Source organism: Monodelphis domestica, chromosome 1 (assembly GCF_027887165.1).
Source record: "Monodelphis domestica isolate mMonDom1 chromosome 1, mMonDom1.pri, whole genome shotgun sequence".
NCBI lineage: Eukaryota > Metazoa > Chordata > Mammalia > Didelphimorphia > Didelphidae > Monodelphis > Monodelphis domestica.
The window spans coordinates 224,424,479-224,449,261 of NC_077227.1; the positions used below are offsets into that span (position 1 = coordinate 224,424,479).

The 24,783-nt window shown below is 38.0% G+C and overlaps 1 protein-coding gene across 4 annotated transcripts in view; it reads right to left on the minus strand.

Annotated features, from left to right (window-relative positions):
• Nucleotides 1-24,783, minus strand: part of FBLN5 (fibulin 5) — a 149,720-nt gene that overhangs the window by 49,787 nt on the left and 75,150 nt on the right. For all 4 annotated transcript variants that reach the window (XM_001365148.4, XM_007472551.2, XM_016423296.2 and 1 more), the window contains exon 6: nt 8,284-8,400. In XM_001365148.4, the coding sequence (XP_001365185.2) occupies nt 8,284-8,400 (117 nt within the window). The remainder of the gene's footprint in view (nt 1-8,283; nt 8,401-24,783) is intronic.

Sequence of the window (24,783 nt, forward strand, 5' to 3'; positions counted from 1 at the left end):
AATCTAATCAAAGAAGATGAGAACTCTAAAAGAAATGGGCATTTAGAGGAGGAGACACAAGAAGTGAAAAGTCTATATATTTGGCTCACGTCCTCTCTCAGGCACCTTTTTGGCGGCAGAGAGTTGGCTGGTGGCAGCATGCTAGACCTTTCAGCATCTTAGCATGGCTACAAGCTATTGTCCGGTTCAGTGGTGAGTTTCTGGCCAAGTTTTCCTCCTTTACTTTCCAACTTTATCCTCTTAGAAGCCTCTAATCTTCTTCAGGGACCTAGAGGTGAGGATTTTAAACTCCCCCTGGCACAGGCCAGGCAGGAGAAATCCTACATCCTCTTCCCTCCTTCTCCTTAAATTCCTTCCCTCTATATTAATTAAATTACCATAAATTTCCAGACTGACTTGGGTATTTTATTTGAGATTTCCCTTGGTGACCAATTAAATCTAGATTTTAAGGCACAACCCTAAAATTATCTTGACAACATTAGCAGTGTTGCCCTAAGTAAGTCCCTTAACCTCTGCACTGCCTCAGTTTCCTCATCTGTAAAGTTAAGATAATGATAGTCCTACTTCCCAGGGTAAGTCACTTAACTGATTCTGCCTCACCTTCCTCATACGTAAAATGGGAATGATGATAGTATTTGCTTTCCAAGGTTACTGTGAAGATATCTATAAAGCATTTTGCAAAACCTTGAAGTGCTATATAAATGCTACCCACTGTTACATCTCATACTAGCTATATGACCTCAGCAAAGTCATTTATTTTACTGCCTCGGTGTCCATCTCTATAAAATGAGAAGACTGGATGGACAGGACCTCTAAGATTCCTCCAGTTTTTAAATCTAGAATCCTGTAGGGATCTGGATCTAATTTCTGTCCTCTGCAAAGGAAGGCATCAGGAATGGATAGATTGCTGAATTGATTCCATCAAACAAAGGTTCGCTTTCTTTGGCACCAGTTGGGATTAGACTAACTCACCCAACAAGCCAATAAAATGTCCACGAGGCTAGGCTAGTGGATGGAAATTGAGGCTGAGTTGGACATCTGCAAATTTGGGACATTCTAATGAAAGATAAGGAGGGGCAAGAGTGAGGAGTAATGGGGTTAGGAGAAGATGGAGATGGCCCCTCTGGCTATTCCTGTTCCATTCTTATTCTAGAAGTGGTAGAAAGACAGCTCCCTGGGGGGGAAAAAGTATTCTATAAGACAAAGCCTTATTATCACAACTCCTGGCAAGGCACACAAGAGACAGCTGTTATCTGCAGGCTCTGCTGATTAAAAGGGCAGGAAATGGTTCTCCTAGCACAAAACTGTGAATTCACATGTCTAAACCTGCCTCTGATACACACTACCTTCCCCTGAAGAATGTATGTGGCCCTCTCGGTTGCTTTGTTTGTTCCTGAGAATCTGGACAGACATAGACAGGATTTGGCTCTGAATGTGTATATCATTCTGCATCACATGGCTCCCCAGGTTGGCAAGGAGAAATTCTAGCCACGTCTTAATCACCCTCAGCTGGAAGTGGAGTCGGGCAGCCTGAGAAAGCAGCTCCTGCTGGCTGAGAGACATTCCCTGTGCTAGCTTCCCAAGTTCGCCACTGATGGCTATGGGCTAGTTATTCCGGTTATGTCCAACTCTTCATGACCTCATTTGGGGTTTTCTTGGCAGAGATACTGGATTGATTTGCCATTTCCTTTATCTAACTCATTTTCTGGATGTGGAAACTGAGGCAAACAGGGTTAAAGTGATTGGCCCGGGGTCACATAGTAAATGTCTGAGGCCAAATTTGAATTCATATGTAAAATGGAAATAATGAGAGCATCCGATTGCCAGTGTTACTATGAGAATTGTCTATAGAGCATTTTGTAAAACCTTGAAATGCTAACCATTATTATTTTTTAATGGGAAAATTGTATTTAATTAATTAATTTAGAATATGAATCATGGTTACATGATTCATGTTCTCCCCCACCCCACCCCTGTAGTCAACGAGCAATTCTACTGGGTTTTACATGTATCATTGATCAAGATCTATTTTCATATTATTGATATTTGCACTAGGATGTTCATTTAGAGTCTACCTCCTCAACCATATCCCCTCAACCCATGTAATCAAGCAGTTGTTTTTCTTCGGTGTTTTTACTCGCACAGTGTTTCTTCTGAATGTGGATAGTGGTTTTTCTCATAGATCCCTCCAGGTGTTCAGGATCACTGCATTGCCACTAATGGAGAAGTCCATTACATTAGATTGTACCAGTGTATCGGTCTCTGTGTACATTGTACTCCTGGTTTTACTCCTCTCACTCTGCATCAATTCCTGGAGGTCATTCCAATCCCCATGGAATTCCTCCACTTTATTATTCCTTTGAGCACAATAATATTCCATCACCAACATGTACCACAATTTGTTCAACCATTCCCCAATTGAAGGGCATCCCCTCGTTTTCCAATTTTGTCCACCACAAAGAGTGCAGCTATGAATATTCTTGTACAAGTCTTTTTCCTTATTATCTCTTTGGGGTACAAACCCAGCAGTGCTATGGTTGGATCAAAGGGTAGGCAGTCTTTTAGTGCCAAATTGCCCTCCAGAATGGTTGGATCAATTCATAACTCCACCAGCAATGAATTAATGTCCCAACTTTGCTACATCCCCTCCAGCATTCATTACTTTCCTTTGCTGTCATGTTAGCCAATCTGCTAGGTGTGATAACCATTATTATTATTATATTGTTATCTGTGTCCATATCTATAAAATAAGGAGGCTAAACTAACAAAGGCCTTTAAGATTACTCCCATTTTAAAAGCTATGATCCTACGAGGCTAGTCTCCCTGACTCTAGGCCCAACACTTTCTCTACTGTGCCACCTCTCACTGCCCTGCTACACCAGTCTTACCAGTTTCCTTATCACTCACACCTAAAGGAGCCAGGAACTGTTGGCTCTCTGCAGTGGAGCTAGAGTCCAGAGATGCTCCATTTTCTACCTGTTCCTCAATAGTTCCTCTAAAAGAAAAGCTTAGCCTCCAGTTCTTCAAGTCAAGAGACCTAGATTTTAGTCTTGATTTATTTCCCCACTTCTTAGTTATTGAGCCAGTTTGCCTTCTATCTCTACGTCTCTATTTCATCAACTGTAAATTTCAGGTGCTTGACTAAAAGCTTAACTTAGAATCTGTGAAGTTTTAAAAACATTTTAATAGCCATTTCAACACAGTTTTCCTTTTTTAATATTGTTTTTTATTTTAGACACTTAAAAACTTTTTCTGAGAAGGGAGATTTTATAACTTCATCACACTACCAAAGAGGTCTGTGGACACAAGAAAGGTTAAGAACCTGATCAATGATACAAGTAAAACCCAATGGAATTGTGTGTCAGCTGGGGGGAGGAGGAAAGGGGAGGGGAAAGAACATGAATCGTATAAACCATGGAAAAATATTCTAAATTAATTAATTAAACAAAATTTTCCAGCTAAAAAAAATAAATAAATAACAGGTAGTATGAAAATGGAAGAAAGAAAGAAAGAAAGAAAGAAAGTAAAGAAAGATAGAAAGAAAGAAAGAAAGAATGAAGAAAGAAAAGAATGAAAGAAAGAAAGAAGAAAGAAAGAAAGAAAGAAAGAAGAAGAAAGAAAGAAAGAAAGAAAGAAAGAAAGAAAGAAAGAAAAGAAAGAAAGAAAGAAAGAAAAGAATAGAAAGAGAAAGAAGAAAGAAAGAAGAAGAAAGAGAGAGAGAGAGAAAGAAAGAAAGAAAGAAAGAAAGAAAGAAAGAAAGAAAAGAAAGAAAGAAAGAAAGAAAAGAAAGAAAAGAAAGAAAGAAAGAAAGAAAGAAAGAAAGAAAGAAAGAAAGAAAGAAAGAGAAAGAAAAGAAAGAAAAAGAAAGAAAGAAAGAAAAGAAAGAAAGAAAGAAAGAAAGAAAGAAAGAAAGAAAGAAAGAAAGAAAGAAAGAGAGAGAGAGAGAGAGAGAGAGAAAGAAAGAAAGAAAGAAAGAAAGAAAGAAAGAAAGAAAGAAAGAAAGAAAGAAAGAAAGAAAGAAAGAAAGAAAGAAAGAAAGAAAGAAAGAAAGAAAGAAAGAAAGAAAGAGAAAGAAAGAAGAAAGAAAGAAAGAAAAAGAAAGAAGAAAGAAGAAAGAAAGAAAGAAAGAAAGAAAGAAAGAAAGAAAGAAAGAAGAGAGAGAGAGAGAGAGGGAAAAGAAAGAAAGAAAGAAAGAAAGAAAGAAAGAAAGAAAGAAAGAAAAGAAAGAAAGAAAGAAAGAAAGAAAAGAAAGAAAGAAAGAAAGAAAGAAAGAAAGAAAGAAAGAAAGAAAGAAAGAAAGAAAGAAAGAAAGAAAGAAAGAAAAGAAAGAAGAAAGAAAGAAAGAAAGAAAGAAAGAAAGAAAGAAAGAAAGAAAGAAAGAAAGAAAAGAAAGAAAGAAAGAAAGAAAAGAAAGAAAGAAGAAGAAAGAAAAGAAAGAAAGAAAGAAAGAAAGAAAGAAAGAAGAAAGAAAGAAAGAAAGAAAGAAAAGAAGAGAAGAAAAAGAGGAAAGGGAGGAAAAAAGAAAGAAAGAAAGGTTAAGAACCCCTGGCCCTGATGATCTGGAAGGTCCTGGTGAGCTCTATACTGGCAATACAAACATAATAGAAATTTCTCAGAATTCTTTGCAGGCACTGCGTTGGTGGGGTGACTAACAGAGAACATGGGATCAAACTCTTTAATGCTGATGCCTTCCTGTTTACCCAACAATGTAGATATGATCCAACTGATTGAGTCACTATATCCTTCATCTAATATAGCTCGAGCCAGGTCCAAAGCTTGCTGGCCAGGCCATTAATGGAGTAAAGAGGAAACTGTCCCTGTGTAGTCTGGTGACAGCCTCCAGACAAAGACCTCATTCTGTGTCTGCCCCACTGGCTGCCTGGGAGTGTGCCAAGGCCCAGGACCCCCCACAGGACTCGCCCTAATTCCTGAGCTAGGAAGGCCACGTTCACTTCCTGAGTAAAAGAAAAGATTGGATGAGAATTGTGCTGGCCAGTGGTGGCATTTGTTTTTCTGACTTATCAGCATTTGAATTGATTATGTGAAAACTAGACTGCACTTTTGTTTTGTTCTGCTTTTGTTGAGACTTGGGTGGAGAGGGAAATTATGCAGTAACCTCTGTTCTGAGTTTCAGGCTCTGTAGCCCCAAGTTTGGTGGGAAGATGGCAAAAACTGCCCAAAGGGTCCCTGCCTGAAAGGAAAACAGCCCACTCCTTCCACCACGGAGACTTTGACTGCTTTTCCTACCCTAAGATGGTAATAACTCACATTTCTACAGTCTGTGAAGATTTACAAAGCACTTGCCTCCCAAAAAGAGGCAACTGTGGCTGAGCAGTTAGGAATACTGCACCTGGAGTCAGGAAGACCTGAGTTCAAAAACAGCCTCCAACACTCTCTAGCTAAGTGACCTAGGGCAAGTCACTTAGCCTCAGACTATCTGACAGAAGGATACACTGGATCTATTAGGGAAATAAATAGCAAAAATCACTCCAGTATCCTTGCCAAGAAAACCCCATGGACCTCTATGATCCATAGAGTCATGAAGAGTCAGGCACTCCTGAACCACTAAACAACAAATTTCTCACAAAAATCCTATGAGATAGAGAGCGCGAGTGTCCTTTCCATTTTACACATTAGACTCAGAGAGGTGCACTGACTTTGTCCAAGGTCATACAGTTTGGACACTCACAAGCCAGGATTCCAATAAATCTGTGAATGTCTCCTCCACATACAGACCAAGGAAGAAGTCTAAAAGAAGAGCAGCTTGCCCTGTGGCTCTGTTTCATAGCATCACAGATTTAGAACTAGAAGGAAACCCAAAGTCCCTTAGTCCAACCCCTTTATTTTATGGATGAGGAAATACTCAAAGAAATTGAGAGACTTTCTGGGGATCTAAGGTGGGACATTTAAGCAGGTCTTCTTGGTTACAAGCCTAGGGCTCTACTCACAACATCACACTGCTACAAAAAAGCAGCAGCAGCTTTTTTGAATGATGAAGAAAGAAAAGCTAGATATTAATTAGCTAACCTGGTATAAAAGTAGCAGACAGGTCATTCTCTTGATCCTGATAATCAATGAAATAGCACATATCTAGGAAGTAAGCCTTTGGGTACCAGAAATTAGAGTGTGACATTTATTGAGTTTATTTATCTATTTATTTATTGAGTTTATTTATTTGGTTCAGAAAATTAGGAGAATTGAGTTTATTTATTTATTTATTGGGTTCAGAAAATTAGAATTGAGTTTGTTTATTTATTGGGTTCAGAGAGTTAGGAGAATTGAGTTTACTTATTTATTTATTGGGTTCTGAGAATTAGTAGTGTGATTTTTAGATTCTCTCCATCTTGCTTGGTCTAGCACCCAGGAATGTACAACCCACATTACACGGGCAAGTGATAGCAAAGGACAAATCAGAAACAGGGGACAGACCCCCGGACTATCCTAAGTCAAGCTAAGCTATCATTGGTACACATGAGACTCAGGAAAGTGACGTAAAACTGTCCATATAAGGCACATCACTTCGTCTCTTCGCCCTCTTTCCCCAAAGAGGAGACTGGCTGGCAGCGTGCTAAGAGTTCCAACATCTTGTCGTGGTGGCAGCTATTTTTCTGGGTTTTGGAAATGAGTTTGCCCTTGAACTGATTCAGGCTCAGGCATCTTGGCTGAGCCCTTTTGGAGTTCAAGCTGATTCCTTCCTCCTTCACACTCCAAAACCTTACTTTCTAGATCCCCTAATCTTCCCACCCAATACAAGCCTTCACCCTTTCCTTCTCCCTTCTTCTTAGTTTCTTTCCACTATGTCAATTAAATCACCATAAATTTCCAGCTGACTTGGGCATTTTATTATTTGGGACTTTCCCTGGTGGCCAATTAAATTTAGATTTTAAGTCACAACGCTAAAATTATCTTTACAGGAGAATGAGACACTAGTGGCAAGAATAAAGAATAGTTCAACTATAATGTGAGTAAAAGTGAGGTTAAACAGTGATGAGACAAAGGGCAACAAGATGATTCAATGGATAGAGCCAGACCTGGAGATAGGAAGTCCTAAGATCAAATCTCTCCTCAGACACTTCCTAGCTGTATGACCCTGGGCAAGTCACTTAACCCTGATTGCCTCACCATTGTCCTTCAGTCTTAGAGTTGTTAGTAAGAAAGAAAGTAAGAGTTAAAAAAAAATAGAAAGGAAGTGATGGGACTGCATGTCAATACAGAACCGTGACAGTTTATGAGTATGCTCAGGGATATATCTTTAGGGATACTGTGAATGAGTCTGGGTAGATTTCCCAAGGAGGTGAGTGAGAACCACAACACAAGCCAGCAGTGGTCAGCCCAGGCCTGGGTTCCAACCAATGAAACAGGTTTCAAGTCATCCTCATTCTGTACAAAGGAACTCAGAGTCAAAGCATCATGAGTGTGAGTATTAATATATCCATTAACACTGGTATCGGTTCTGTTACTCAAGAGATTCTAAAAAGTCCATTAAGCATTTTTAAAAAACCCACAGATTTAATTAATCTAGGCCTGTCTTTGGCAAGAGAGGCATGTAAATCTGAGCCAAAACACTGAGGCATATTTGTTTACTGTGTACAGAAGGGTAGGATTGAATGTCTAAGGGACATTAGAATCTTATATGGAATCATTTTTAATTTTTCCAGTCAATATGGCATGGTGTTATTAGTGTAAGCCTTAAAAGAAGGAAGACCAGGGTTAAGTTTTGCCTCCTGCACAGACTGGCTCTGTTCCCCTGCTCCAGGCACTTAACTTCTCAGTGTTCTAGGTAACTCTAAGACCATAAGAGGTGCAACATCAGTGGAGAGAGGTTTCTCAGCTCAGTTTCCTAATCAGTGTAATCACAAGTACAGTCCTTATCTCCTTAAGAAAAAAAGAAATGAATCACAGATCAGAACCATAGATAAGAGCCCTTTCTGAGAAGTTTGGTCTGGACCCTTGAATTTGACTGTTCAAGAATGAAAATAAGGCAACTTACAAGCATGAAACATTAAATACAGCCATGTCTAATGAATCTAGGCTTTCTATGCACAGTTGGCTGAAGTTCTTCCCCCATAAGGATTTATGGAGTTGCCTCAGTCACATAATCGATGATCAGTACTTGGGTTTCTGAATCATTGGCCGAAGGGGCAATGTGGGATGGGAAGACTCTTTTTGTGTTTCTAATATGTCTAAAAAGGTCAGGCTCTATACCTAAATTTAAAATAGAAATAAAACAGAAATATAACTTAGATTTTCAATTTTTTAAAGCTGTTACCCAGGGAGAAATACCTTGACATGATCTTCCATCCTCATTGAGTGTAAAACCTGGGTTGCATGTACAGGAATAGGAGCCAGGGACATTGGCACATAGCTGCTGACAATAGCCATAACGACACTCATCTATGTCTGCAAATATAAAAGAAAGAAAAGCAGGTCAGGTTGCTCCTGTTTTTTCATCTCCATCTGCATTCTCATCTCCATCTCCATCCTCATCGCCATCTTCTTCTCCATTACCCTTGTTCCCTTCCTCCCATCAGTATCACCATCACTTCCATTGCTATCTCAACCATGCATTACCACCACTACCAGCATGGTAGACTGGGAGGAGCCTAAGCCTAAAAGTCAGGGGACTTCATTTTATGTTCCAGCTTTGCCACCAACATGTTTCATGTCTGACACATTTTTGTGTAGTTTGTTGGTTTGTTTGTTTTTTTAGTTCCCTCAACTAGGGATTAGATTAAATGATCTCTAGTTCTACTAGAACATTAAACATTAAAACTAGAGATCATTTAATCTTCTGAAGAACTAGAACATTAAAACTAGAGATCATTTAATCTCTCATGGTCCTAATGTTTGTACATTTGTACATTTGTAACATTATTATGGCTGCAGTAGAAAGTCCCTTCCTTAAGCAAATGACTTTCATGGATGTGGCTAGGAAAGACCACATAAAAATAACTAAGGACACAACTAGCAATGCAGAGAGGCATCCCCTGTATAAAGTTGTCTTCATAAAATATCATTTCACAATAACACTATAAGTACCATTATAATCAACACACCAGTAAAAATTCAATGATCCACTATAATGGCATTACATTTTACAACATTTATGTCCTTGTTTCTTTGGAACTAACTGGTCCTAGTAACATTATCTTGTCTAATATGTTTTGGGGTAAAAATCATCAGGTGAGCAAGCATCATTCTCCAGTGGATAAGTGCCTTAAAGATAGAAACAAACACTTCTCAAAAGAAGAAATTCAAATGATGAACAAGAAATATAGGTACAAATACTTAATGAGACAGGAAAATCCAAATAATTGAGGTTTTATTTTATCTTCAATAAATTGGCAAAAAAAAGACAAAATTATGCCTCGGTGTTGGGAAGAGAGAATACATAGTTGGCACAACTGTCAATTGGCTGAACAATTCTGGAAAGTAACTTGAAAGTACATATTTTTTAATGATTAAAATGTCAATACTCTTTTGCTCAACATTCCTCTTAGGCATATGCTCCTAGGAAGTCAAAGGCAGGAAGAAAGAGCTCATGTAGACAGGAATGTTCTGCTTAATATTTAATAGCTGACTCTCCAGGTAAGAAAAAATATACATGACACATTTTTAGATTTAATTGGCATTATTAACATTTTATTTACATATTAACATATTAACATTTTCTCCATCACATTAAGTCTAGACAATCAAAAAAACAATAAACCAAATGTGGTTTGCTGATTTCTGAGGCATAAAAAGCTCACCCAGAAAACTTAAAAATCACTTTCATAAGGGATAGTATGAGCTCACTCCAGCGTGCTACTGAGTACACATCAATATGTTCAGAGAAGCACTTTTAATAGCAAAGAATGGACAACAACTTATGTTAATGAATCAAATGAATTTTAATATACTATAGAATACAACAAATACAAAGAATTTTTAAAAGGAATATAAAAACATTTGAGCTAATGCAGAATGAAATATTCAGGGAAACAATACATACTAACTATGAGAGACTTGATAAGAAAGCATTCTTCTCTCCTTTATTTAAATAAAGACTTGAAGGAATATAGATATAGAACATTGACATTAGTATCAGACTTGGTTGACATGTTATTTTTGCTTAACTGCAGCTTTTTCTTTTCTTTTTTCTGTTATAAGAGATAATTCAGTAGGGAGAAATACATTCAGACATGAAGGTGATATGAAAACAAAAGCTATCAATAAAAAATTTTTAAAGAAGCTTTTGTTAAAATCTGCTTGTATACCACATCCAGAACCCTGGTATGAACCCTTAAGTATAAATTCTAATGCAAGAAATTAGTTTGAGCAATCTATAAAAATCAGATGTTCCAAGAAAAAGACATCAATGCCCATCTGCATTTCACTGATGTAGAGAAGGTACAGAGGGTGGTCCCAGCACCCAGACCCAGGTGAATGTCTGGATAGCCAAGCATTGTAGAGAGTGGAAAAAACTTGCCCCCACAATAAAAGAGTAGTGATTCAAATAACCCGATTGCATCAGTCATTTCCTCGACACTTCTGTCACTATACCTCCTGATCTCTGTACAGATCTCCCTGGCTTGAAAGCCCTTTCTGACCCCCAGCATTCCATTTTCCTCTCAGCTCTTGGCTTTGGTATTCCCAAGGATACTTGCTACTGTCCTGACCTAACTTTGGTTTTCTCTTAAGCATTGAACTCTACCTTTTTTTTTTCTCCAAGAAAGAGATTCACCTTGTTCCTGAGATTAATAACCTACCTGGGGCCTGTCTGCATGTTAGCTTCCTTTTGGGGGCTCAATAATAAACTCCTTGAGGACAAGAATTGTATCTCACATTCATGAGTACCATCATCTCCACCCCAGGGGCAATTAATTCAGTTTCAAACCCGTGAGAAGAAAAAAAATTAATTAAATTTCATTTAAAAAGCTGTGAAGGCAATCCCCCATTCCTAGAATTCACCCCTTTCTTCATTTATATTTCTTAGAATCTCTAAAATCTTTCAAAATTCAATTTAAATATCCTTCCCACAAGAGACCTTTTCTGACCCTCCCACTCACCACTCCCACCTATTAATGCTTTTCCCTGAAGATTTTCCTTGTGTTTATTTTGGATATTTTTATACATATGTATATGTGTACATATTGTTTGCCTTGTAATAATATGAGCTCTTTGAGGAAAAGGACTATTTCCATTCCCAGTGAGCGTTTAATCATTCTTGTTGATTGAGCTAATGATTCTCATATGCTTTGCTAGTCTTCACTGATGCCTTATTCTGAAGCCTTATTATTGCATGAAAAGGGGACCTTGGGTTCTCAAAAGCTGCATCAGCAAAGCATCAACTTGGACACGTCCTACCAAGCCAGAAAGGGTTGGAAAGCTAGGACAGCTCAGTGATGGATGGGTATATATGAGCCCAGCTAGCTACTGTAAATTCAGAGAACCTCATTACCAATTCGCCAAAGGATGCTAACTTTTTTTAGGCCATTGCAACTCCCAAAATCCCTCTATTGAGCAATTGAGAACGGTTGTGAACTATGGAGGGAATACACCCATGGACAAAATTAATTATACCTGAATATGGAAATATGATTTACAGGGATTTATGATGAGGCAGATATGTGGCACAACAGGTGAAACACTGGATTTGGAGTCACAAAGGCCCAAATTCAAATCCTGCCTCAGATACTTAAGAGCTTTGTGACCTTGGAAATCACTCAGTTTTTGCTAAGCCTCAGTTTCTTCATCTATAAAATGTAGATAATAGTTGCATCTACTTTACAGTTGCATCTACTTTACTGTGAAGGTAAGTGAGATAATATGTGTAAAGTGATATATGTAAACCTTACAGGGTAATAATAAATAAATATATATATATATACAAATATATATATATAAAAAATAAGTAATAAATAAACATAGCTACTTTCATTGAAATTAGCGTTGTCTTCTATATAGTAATCACTGAGTAAATGTTAAATGATAGAATGCATGATTGGGTAAATTAATGAGTTAGTTAATTAATTTGTTTGAATTACCCAAGGATATACCAGTAGTGAACAGTGGCCCAAGCTTATGGTAATCTCCTGGGCCAGAGGAGAGGTGTGAGAGTTAAAATTTGGGGGGGGGGGAACTGAGGCAGGTAGAAATTAGTTTCTCTCTTCAAGGAGTATTATATTTTTATGAGGTTTATTAAAGGTGAAAATACAGAATAAGAAGGCACATGTCTAGGCCCAGAGAGGCCTAGAAAATCCTCACCTACATCACGAAAGAGACACGTCTGCTCCGAAGCAGAAGTAGGAAAAAGATCTAGTAGCCTTTACAGCCAGGTTAAATACCCCATCTCACTCTCAGCCCAGGTGAGGTTACAAGGCATTTTTGGGAAGTGAGCAAGGAATCCTGGGAAATGGAGTCCAGAGTTCAAATCTCCATTTTTACATTTTTCCGTGAGATCGTTTTGGAAAAAAGAAATTTTTCCCCAAAAGGATCATGAAAACATTATCAACTTAAAGATTACAATAATTCGAGGATAAGAGAAAAGAAAGAAAAAAACAACAATAATTGCTGGACGCATTGACAAAAAGCCAGTTAGGGGGCAGTCCCCTTTGGCATGAAAGTATACATACAAATAAATGTTCAATCAACTACACCCAAAGTTCATTCTTGTGCAGCGTGTGGTTTGGAGGCTTCTTCATGGTGTCTTCTCCAATAGTTCAGTTTCTGGATTCAGGGAAGCAGCATCTTTCTTTACCTAAAATTCTTCTCAAAAGGAATTTAAACTTTGCAATTTAAAATAATGTTTTGTTTTGTTTTTTACATTGGGAAACAAGCCTGAGTTTAAAGACTGACCACTAACATAATCCAAGGTGGCTAGTACACACTCAGACAAGAGAGTTGATTTCCCAACTGCCAGAATGCAAACTCTTGATACCAAAGAACCAAATCTTTTCAACTTTTTTTTCCTGAGGTACTTGACTAGACCTTAGCGAATTTCTAGTCCTATAGTTTAATTTAAGTGTTTTAACAAGCATTTATTAAGTGACAACTATGTGCCAGGCACTCTCCTAAATGTTTTAGTAAGTCTGATGCACCAGTTTCAACATTCAAATTTATTAAAGTAACTAACCAATAGCTCTTATATCAGATACTGACGCAATATACATAGCTAAGCCATGGACTTTAGAGCACCCAAGGAAAGATATAAAACTTCAGCACTGAGCACAACTTTTTGCTGGCTAAACTGTAAAAATGTTGCTCATTTTATTCTCCCTAAAATTCTCCCTTCTGGTTCCAAAGACCTTATTTAAATAAATATGTGGGTCTAAATATGTAATAAGTGTATGGATGCATATGTATATATGACTGTCATGGGAAGGGATGAGTTAGCCTAAAATAAGAATCCCTCATAGAGTTCCAATGAACTCCTGGCCAAGGTCATTAAGGGTGAATGTGTTCAGCTGTCAAGGACAGAAGATCGGTTTAGGAGGATGCTGGGTAACAACTCAACTGGGAGACATGTGAATGCAATCAACACTGAGCTGTGAGGGGAAAGGATGGAGTCACTCCTTGAGCTGGAAGAGATAATAAACACTTGATAAACACAACTCTTTCCCCTTTCTATGCTGTCCCTAGAGAAGCATCTGCCTTTGGAGGTCCAAAAACCCTGTAAATCATCATTCAGTCAATGATGTATATACACTTTATAAACCTGCTTAGATCTACTGTATCAGTGGGCTAATGAGGTCTAGTTAATATGGAGCAGCTACAGAGTACAATAAATAGAGCACCAGGCTGGGAATTAGGAAGACTCATCTTTATTAGTTCAAATCTCTCCTCAGGCACTTACTAGCCTTATGACCCTCAGCAAGTCACTTTAACCCTGTTAACCCAGTTCCTCATTTGTAAAATGAGCTGAAGAGGATGTTTGCCAAGGAAACATTGAGTAAAAAGAAAAGAAAAGAAAAACAACAAACATATTTTTGGAGTAGGAGTAGGAAGTGGAGTAGGAAGCCTTTGATGAAATACAACAAATATTCCTATTAAAAACACTAGAAAGCATAGGAATAGAAGGGTCTTTCCTAAAAATAATAAACAGTATATAGCTAAAACCATCAGAAAACATCGTCTGCAATGAGGATAAACTAGATGCATTCCCAATAAGATCAGGAGTTGAAACAAGGATGCCCATCATCACCGCTATTACTTAACATTGTTCTAGAAACACTAGCAGTAGCAATTAGAGAAGAAAAAGAAATTTAAGGTATTAAAATTGGCAATGAGGAGACCAAGCTATCACTCTTTGTGGATGATATGATGGCCTATTTAAAAAATCCTAGAGAATCAACTAAAAAGCTAGCGGAAATAATCAAGAACTTTAGCAAAGTAGCAGGATACAAAATAAACCCAGATAAGTCATCAGCATTTCTATATATCTCCAACACAGTGCAGCAGCAGGAATTAGAAAGAGAAATCCCATTCAAAATCACCCAAGACATTATAAAATACTTAGGAATCTATCTGCCAAGACAAACACAGGAACTATATGAACACAACTACAAAACACTCTCCACACAACTAAAACTAGACTTGAGCAATTGGAAAAACATTAACTGCTCATGGGTAGAAAGAGCTAACATAATAAAAATGACAATCCTGCCCAGATTAATTTACTTATTTAGTGCCATACCCATCGAACTTCCAAAAAACTTTTTTATGAAATTAGAAAAAACCATAACAAAGTTCATTTGGAAGAACAAAAGATCAAGGATATCCAGGGAAATCATGAAAAAAAAATGCAAAGGAAGGCAGCCTTGCAATCCCGGATCTCAAACTATACTATAAAGCAGTGGTCATCAAAACAATTTGGTACAGGCTAAGAGAAATAAAGGAGGATCAGTGAAATAGACTTGGGGTAAGGGACCTCAGCAAAACAGTCTATGACAAATCTAAAGACCCTAGCTTTGGGGACAAAAATCCACTATTTGATAAAAATTGCTGGGAAAATTGGAAGACAGTGTGGGAGAGATTAGGCTTGGACCAACACCTCACACCGTACACCAAGATGAACTCAGAATGGGTGAATGACCTGAACATAAAGAAGGCAACTATAAATAAATTAGGTGAACACAGAATAGTATACATGTCAGATCTTTGGGAAGGGAAAGATTTCAAAACCAAGCAAGACTTAGAAAGAGTCACAAAATGTAAAATAAATAATTTTGACTACATCAAATTAAAAAGTTTCTGTACAAGGAAAACCAATGTAACCAAAATTAGAAGGGAAATAACAAACTGGGAAACAATCTTCATAACAAAAAACTCTGACAAAGGTCTAATTACTCAAATTTATAAAGAGCTAAATCAATTGTACAAAAAATCAAGCCATTCTCCAATTAATAAATGGGCAAGGGACATGAATAGGCAGTTTTCAGTCAAAGAAATCAAAACTATTAATAAGCACGTGAAAAAGTGCTCTAAATCTCTTATAATCAGAGAGATGCAAATCAAAACAACTCTGAGGTATCACCTCACACCTAGCAGATTGGCTAACATGACAGCAAAGGAAAGTAATGAATGCTGGAGGGGATGTGACAAAGTAGGGACATTAATTCATTGCTGGTGGAGTTGTGAATTGATCCAGCCATTCTGGAGGGCAATTTGGAACTATGCCCAAAGGGTGATAAAAGACTGTCTGCCCTTTGATCCAGCCATAGCACTGCTGGGTTTGTACCCCAAAGAGATTATAAGGAAAAAGACTTGTACAAGAATATTCATAGATGTACTCTTTGTGGTGACAAAAATTGGAAAATAAGGGGATTTCCTTCAATTGGGGAATGGCTGAAAAAAGTGTGGTATATGTTGATGATGGAATATTATTGTGCTCAAAAGAATAATAAAGTGGAAGAATTCCATGGAGACTAGAACAACCGCCAGGAAGTGATACAGAGCGAAAGGAGCAGAACCAGGAGAACATTGTACATAGAGATTTATACACTGTGGTACGATCAAATGTAATGGACTCCTCCATTGGTGGCAATGCATCAATCATGAACAACCCAGAGGATTACTGGAGAAAAAACATTATCCACATCCTGAGGAAAAACTCTGGGAGTAAAAACATTAAAGAAAAACTACAGCTTAATGACATGGGTCGAAGGGGATATGAATGAAGAAATAGACTCTAAATGAACATCCTATTGCAAATACCAACAACATGGAAAGAGGTTCTGATCCAGAACACATGCGATACTCAGTCAAACTGCACATTGGCTATGGGAGGGGTGGCGCAAGGGGAGGGAGGAAAAGAAAATAATTTTTGTAACCAAGGAACATTTAATGAAATTAAAAACAAAAATTTTAAAAAAGAAAAAGAAATATAGGGAGCAGATGGGTGGCTCAATGGATTTCGAGAGAGGAGGTCCTGGGTACAAATCTGGACTCAGACATTTCCTAGCTGTGTTACCTTGGACAATTCACTTAACTTCCATGGCCTAGCCCTTCCCATTCTTCTGCTTTGGAGCCAATATACAGCATTGATTATAAGATGGAAGGTAAACGTTTATTTAAAAAAAAAGAAAGAAAGAAATGTGGAGGAATATGGTCACTCAATCAATGGGTCAACAAGCATATATTAAGTGCATACTATGAGTAAAGCGGATAAAAAGTAAAGAAAGAGAGGTTTCATGCTGGGAGTTAAGATGGAGGAGCAAAGGAATGTTCCACTCCGCTGATCCTTCCACATACACAAAAACAGAAAACTGATTGCCTCAAAACAAAGGAAATCTGAAGCAATAGGTCTCTGTGGGGTAAAAGGAGAGAGCAACCCCAGAAGCATCTCCTAGGACTGGCAGAACTTGGAGCAGCCTAACCTATGGCGGCTCTGCCAGAGCCAGTGATGCTGCAGAAAGGGAATGAGCCCAGCCAGAGCCATTCATAGATGGCAAAGAAGTCAAGAAACCTACAAATTATCACATGGCAGCAAAGCCCTGAGTCTGGAACTCCAGTGATCCACTCACTCCCAAGAGGCAGCAGAGTGCCTAAGGCAAGTGAACTCAGGGCTGGAGACCTGCCCAGTCCAAGCCACTCAGCAGGCAAAGGGAAGCAGCAGAGCAGGGATCAGACCATCTCATGAAGCAACTAGAGAACTAGTAGCATGGAGTACCCAACGCAGCTTGACAAAAACTGCCTGGAAAACTGAAAAGCAGCATGGCAGAGATTAGGCATGAACTAACATCTCACACCAAACACCAGTATAAATTCTAAATACATACTTGATGTAGGAAATAAAGGGTGACACCACTAACAAATGAGGGGAACATGAAAAAGTTTACCTGTCAGACTTATGGGAAGAATTTATGACCAAACAAGCTATAGAGAACATTACAAAAAAATGAAATAGATCATTTTGATTTCATTGAATTAAAAAGGGGGTTATAGCAAGTATCTGACAAAAGTCTCATTTCTCAAATATATAGAGAACTGAGTCAAATGTAGATGAATACAAAGTATTCCCCAATTGAGGAAATTAAAACTATCCATGGTCATGAAAAAAAAATATTCCAAATAACTACTGATTTTAGAAATGCAAATTTAAACAACTCTGAGAAACTACCTAATACCAAAAAGGAAGAGGAAAATATTGGAGGGAATATGGGAAATTTGGACACTAATACACTGTTGGCGGACCTGTGAACTGATAGTCATTCTGGAGATCAATGTGGAACCAGGCTCAAAGGGCCACAAAACTGTGTATAGCCTTTGACCCAGAAATACCATTACTGGATCTGCATCCTAAAGGGATCAGGGATAAAGGGAAAGGACTTACCCAAGTCAAAGTATTTTTAGTAGTTCTTTTCATAGTAACAAAGAATTGGAAACTGAGGAGTACAATATGCAAGCCATTGTATGAGCTTGTAATGGAATATTATTGTGCCATAAGGGACAATGAACAGGATGAGTTTAAAAAAAAAAAACCTATAAAGACTTCTATGAACTGATGCAAAGTGAAGTGTGCAGAACCAGAAGAACAATATATGCAGTAACAAATAATGTATAATGATCAAATTTGAAGGACTACACTTATATCAGCACAACCATTCTCCAAGGGACTCATGATGAAAATGCTGTCCACAGCCAAAGAAGGAACTACTGGAGTCTGAGTTATAAAAATAAAAGGCAAACTGTAAAAATAATATAGAAACGGATTGATTATAGGTTTATAAATTGATTTATATACTTTATATTTAGGGATATAAATCAAAGAAAATTTCAATGAAAACAAATAATGAAAACATACTTTCACAAATGCAAGTGCAAAAAATACCATTACAAAAATTTTAAAAAGAGTGCAGATCCAAGCACGTCATCTTTCACTCTATTTCCTTCATGAGATCTCTATTGCACATATGATGTCTTCCATCATGACAAGAACAATATGGCAATATGCATTACATGAAAATCAAGTATAATCTATATCAGACTAGTCATCACCTGGGGGTGGTGGAGGGAGAGTAGAGAGAAAGAAAATCTGAATTTTAAAATGTCAAAAACGACAATCAAAAAGTGTTTCTACATGTAACAGAAAAAAGAAATAAAAGATGCAGCAAAAATAGTTTAAAAAAAAAGAAAAGAAAAAGGGAGAAAAAATACCTGCCCCAAAGATCTAAAAGGATAACCAAGTTGGAAGTAGATTCATATGAGATACATGCAGATTAGATAAAAGGCAATCTGGGAAGAAAGCTTTAGCACCTGGGAGGGCTCATAAGATCCTTCTGTAATAGATGGGATTTGAGCCAAGTTTGGAAGGAAGGTGGAAAAATTAAGAGGCAGAGGTGAGGGGGTAAAGCATGGCAGACATGAGGTTCAGACAATACAAAGACCTTGAGATGGGAGATGGAATATCATGTTTGAGGAATGGTGCACAGATACTATGAGCTCTCAAAACACAGAATCTCAGACCTGCAAAAGACCTCAGATACCATCTAGTCCAACCCAAATCTGAACAAGAATGCCTTCTGTCATATACCCAGCAAGTAATTAGGGGTTCTAAGAAGGTGAGGTGAGGGCATTCTGGGCATCTGTGAGAAGGAATGGAGACAGAATGGAATGGCATAGACAAGGAAGGAAAGAAGGAAAGAAGCGTTTATTAAGAATCTACTATGTGATGTAAAACCCAGAGGAATTGAGCATCAGCTAAGGGAAAGGATTTGGGGAAGGGCTGAGAAAGAACATAAATCTTGTAACCATGGGAAAATATTCTAAATTAGTTAATTAAATAATTTTTTTTAAAAAAGAAGCTACTATGTGAGAATTCAGGAGAACATTGTACACAGTAAGAGCAATATTGTACAATGATCAATTGTGAAAATTCAACTACTCTCAACAATGCAATGATCTGGGACAATCCTAAAGGACTTATGATGGGGAATGCTATCCACCCCCATAGAAAGACCTGTTGGAGTCGGATGGATGCAAATCAAAGAAGATTTTCTTTCACATCAGTGAATTTATGATTTTATTTTGGGATTTTAGTGCTCTTACAATAATGACCAATATGGAAGTGTGCATTGCATGATAATTAAAAAAAAAAACACCTAATTTTTTTGGGAAAAAAAAAAAGAATCTACCATGTGGTGGGCATTATGACTCATCCAGGGTCACATAGTCAGTATGTGTAAGACATGGAATTTAAACCCAAATCTTCTCTGTTCCAAGGCTAGCTCTCTATATACTATTTCTAGTTCTCCATAAATAAAGAAGGGTTAAAAATCAGGGAGAGAGGGGATAATTGAATGTGAAAAACTCTTGAGGAGACAAAAAAGGATTACACTCTTTCCTTGGTGCTATCTTTACAAACACATCTTTTCTTTCAAGGGTCACCTCAGATGCCATGATCTCTAAAGAACTTTCCATTAACTTCGAAACTAAAAATTATTTCTCTCTTCTATTTTCCTAGAGTAGTTTTTCTGGATCTTTCTTTTTTGCTCTACAGCCTACCTTGTATTATGCTTGTCTTTATACACGTTTCATTCTGTCCCCCATGTTCCAGTTACTAGAATGTAAAAGAAGTGTATTATTTATTTTTGTATCCCCAGCGCCTAATACACTGCCCTAGGCACATAGTAGGTACTTAATAATGATTCATTCCATTGCATTTAACTGAATTCATTTTAACTGACACTTGTAAGATGGTGCCACCTGCTGGAATAAATATTTCAGACAAGGCTACATTGTCCATCTGGGAAGAGTATAGAGGAGCAGCCCAGGCTAGAAATTAAATAGCTGCCATTTTTGTTGCTCCTGGTTAGTAAGGCTGATACTTCCCCTTCCCCACTAGCTTCTAATTCAATCCCTGGGTAGCTGAGTTATAAGCTGAAAGGGCAAAAGCATAGAAATCACAATTTACATCAAATATGTAAATTCAACACATCAGGAAAAGACAGCTAACACTAGGACAGATTAGAAAAGTGAGACAAATCTAATAAAATTAAATTTAAAGGAACAAATGCAAATTCCTACCCTTGGATTCAAAAATTAAACAGCATGATGACAAGACAGATGAAGTGGGAGTTTCGTTTAACTGTTTGCAATGTAATATGGTAGCAAAGTGTTCAGGTTATCTTACTTAGGCTGCATTAACAAAAACATCTAAAATGTGTGCTCACTTTGACAACACATATACTAATGGGCAGCTAGGTAGGTCATTGGTTAGAAAGCCAGGTCTGCAAATGGGAGGTCCTGGGTTCAAATATGACTTCAGATACTTCCTAGCTGTGTGACAAGGTCAAGATGCTTAACCCCAATTGGCTAGCCCTTACCACTCTTCTGCATTGGAACCAATGTGCAGTATTGATTCTAAGACTAAACGTAAGGGTTTGAAGAGATAAAAATTAAATGTAAGAGGTCATAGTTCTACTGTATTCTATCCTGGTCAAATCATATCTGGAGTACTTAAGTTCAGTTCTGGGCACCATCTCATAGAAAGGACATTCAAAAACTGCCATTTTTAATTTTTAATTTAATTTAATTTTAAATTTTCTTTTAATTTAATTTAATTTAAAATCATGATATAAATTAATTGGTTGAAGAAAGGGAGTGTGTGTATTTATCCTGTAGTTGATAAATGTTGGGATGTAGTTAGGGAAGACATGCTAGATGTCTTCAAACACAGAGTATCCCAAAAGCCCAAGTATTTTATAGCTGAACTAAGACATTTGGGCCATGTTGTATAGTCAGAATTGTTCAAGAAATTTGTTCTTCTTGGTTATCCTATGGAAGGAAGTGGCAAAAGAGATTCCAGAACATTCTTCTTTCTTCCTCAATTAGTTCAGTTCCAGGTTTAGTCTTTCCACAACTCCTGCCCTCTTCTAAAAGAATTCAGCATACATATTGATATTCCTTTAACATTCTAACTTCCCAGTTCTTCAAAATGACTCATCTCTTACACTTCAGTCTCCCTTCAGCTACATACCCTTGATTTGGTGATCATTCACAAGGGTTCTCCTTTCATGTTCATGAACTCCAAAACTCCTTTATTTTATTTATTTATTTATTTATTCATTCATTCATTCATTTGTTTGTTTATTTATTTATTTTGTTTTATCTTTTATCATTCTATCTTTCCCTTTATTTTATCACCCCAATTCTATTCTCTGTCCATCACCATCATGGCCAGTCCCCCACCACCGTTTTCTCCCAGGTCATCACCCTTGTACTACTCTCCCCCCCTCCTTCCTTCACCTCTCTGATGGAGGTGAACCAATTCAACTAAATCCCTTTTGCTCTTGTCCTATTGTTGAGCATTCCTTGCCAAGTCCTCAACCTTGGATTATACCCACCATCTTCTACCACATCTATTCACATTACTGAATGGTGGTAGAGGGAATATTGAAACCATGCTAACTGGGACTTTATATTACGTAATCTTGATGGACTTTTTTGCTTCAGCAAAGCAATCTTCTTGTACTTACTAACTGATTCACTATCCCACTTACCATAGCAGCCATTCCTAATCTTTTCTTCCCTTCTATTCCTCCCACGACTCTTCTTCCTTTCAGCTAAGGATTTGATCTCAGACTTAACCAAAAAAAAAGATGCCATATGCCAAGAGCTCTCTCTCTTCCCTCCCATCTTCTTTATTTCACCTTACTTAGATGTTTCCCCTGACTAATCTCTTCCTTTTACCTCTCCCTCACAAGACCCTCCTCCTTGCTAAGGCAAATCCTTCTATATGTACCCTTATTTTTATTTTTTAAATTTAGAATATTTTTCCATGATTCCATCCCCACCCCTGCTTTTTCCCTCTCCCCTCCTGAATCTGACAAGCAGTTCCCCTGAGTTATACATGTATCTCATATGTACCTTTAATCCATCCCATCCCATCATCTTTTCTTCAAATTTTCTCCACTATCAACCAGTTGTTATTGTTCATTTATGCCCAACTCTTCATTGAGGGTTTTCTTGGCAAAGATTCTGGAGTGGATTGCCATTCCCTTCCCCAGTTCATTTTTCAGATTACGAAACTGAGGCAACCAGGGTTAAGTGACTTGCCCAGGATCACACAGTTACTAAATCTGACTGAGTCAGTGACTTGCCCAGGGTCATAATCGAGTAAAGTGTTTGACCTAGAATTTAAATACAGTATTTTCTGACTCCAAATTTGACACCCCTCGCGCCAGACTGCCTCTTACTATTTCAGGCCATCTCTTATTCTAGGGCAAATGCCTCCTCCCTGGCACTAGTAAATCCCAATTTGCCTTCTCAACCAGCTCAGAATCATTTTCACTAGAACACCCCATCTCTGTTCCATATAGTCCCAGCAGGTAAAAGCCTTTCACTAAAGACACTGCTTGGTATCATAGAATAAGCCCCAGACTTGGAGTCAGAAAGATGAGGCACAAGTCCCACATCCCAACTCACTAGCTATGTGACTTTGTGCAAGGGACTTTACCCCTTCTTTATCTGCAAAATGGGGATAGTACTACTAGCACAATCTAACATATAGATCAGTTGTGAAGAAAGAATTTTCCAAATCTTGAAATATTTCTATTAATGTTATTATCATCATTATTTTTTTATTGCTATTGGTCAGTCTTTTCAATTATATTTGACTCTTTGTGACTCCATTTAGGTTGGGTTTTTTTAACCCTTTCTTTCCATCTTGAAATCAGTACTGTGTATTGGTTCTAAGGCAGAAGAACAATAAGGCCTAGGCAATGGGGGTCAAGTGACTTGCCCAGGGTCACACAGCTGGGAAGTGTCTGAGACCAGATTTGAATGTTGGATCCCCCATCTCTAAGCCTGGTTCTCAATCCACTGAGCTACCCAACTGCCCCCGCCGTTTAGGGTTTTCTTGGCATAGATACTGACATGATTTGTTGTTTCCTTCTCTGGTTCATTTTACAGATGAGAAAATTGAGGCAAGCAGGGTTAAGTGACTTGACTGGGGTCACACAGCTAATAAGTGCCTGAGGTCAGTTTGGAACTCAGGTAGAAGAGTATTGCTGACTCCAGGCCTGGCAGGCTATTTACGGTGCCACCCAGCTGCCAGCGTCATTACTTTTATCAAGTGATAAAACAGTCAATCCTGACCAAGAATGTCTTGCTTTTCCTTTTCACTATGTATGTTTAATCTTTTGGTTTCTGTCTCTATTGCTCTGTCTCTACCTCTCTCTCTCATGCATGCTCATTCACATATAAGGCATCCAACCTCTGGACTTACACCTGACATACAACCTCTTGAGACACTCAAGGACAATAAAAGTCCAGAATTGATTCTAGGTGAGTCAGACAGGATCTAAATGAGGTCATGTGCCCGGTCTTCAGCACAGTACTTTAATACTTGCATGGGAGGAGGGAAGACTGGAAAACAGAAATGGAATTAGTCCAAGGATGAATGGGCAGGGAATCCCATTCTCAGTCCAGCCTGGGCTGTGTGACAGCAAAGTCCAGCCATGGGAAGCAGGGGGAGGGTTGTGGCAAAAAGCCTGTGCTAAAAAACAGAAGAGGAAGATAAAGGCAGATCCTCAAAGTGGAAATTAAAGGGGAACCCCTCTGGAGTTTTAGGGTGTTTGGGTTTTGTTTTATTTTTTAATTTTTTAGGACTAATAATAACCACTTCAGAATTCAGTTCAGCACACAGGCTAAGGCCCAGGAAGGCAACTTAGAGAGAAGGGATCACACTTAGAAGACTTCTTGAAGGAAAGGCATCCTTGAGGTCATGTATTATTTATCACTGGTTACTTGGCATAGAAGTTAACTCTTTTAAAAATTCCCTTAGCAGTGTGTGGCAGATTGCATTACATCACAGAAGCTTTGTTCTTGGAAAAGAAAAATGACCAGGGGGCAGCTGGGTGGCTTAGTGGATTGAGAGTCAGATCTAGAGATGGGAGGTCCTAGGTTCAAATCTCGCCTCAGACACTTCCCAGCTGTGTGACCCTGAGCAAGTCACTTAACCCCTATTGCCTAGCCCTTACCACTCTTCTGCCTTGGAGCCAATATACAGTATTGACTCCAAGAGGGAAGGTAAAGGTTTAAAAAAAAGAAGAAGCTATTACCATAGACTCAGTCTTTCTTTTTAATGTCTCAAGTGAAACCTAATCTATAAGAAAACTTTTCAGAGTTGGTTCACTCTTTCTGGCTATGATTACATGCTGTGATGAAAGAAAGAAAGAAAGAAAGAAAGAAAGAAAGAAAGAAAGAAAGAAAGAAAGAAAGAAAGAAAGAAAGAAAGAAAGAAAGAAAGAAAGAAAGAAAGAAAGAAAGAAAGAAAGAAAGAAAGAAAGAAAGAAAGAA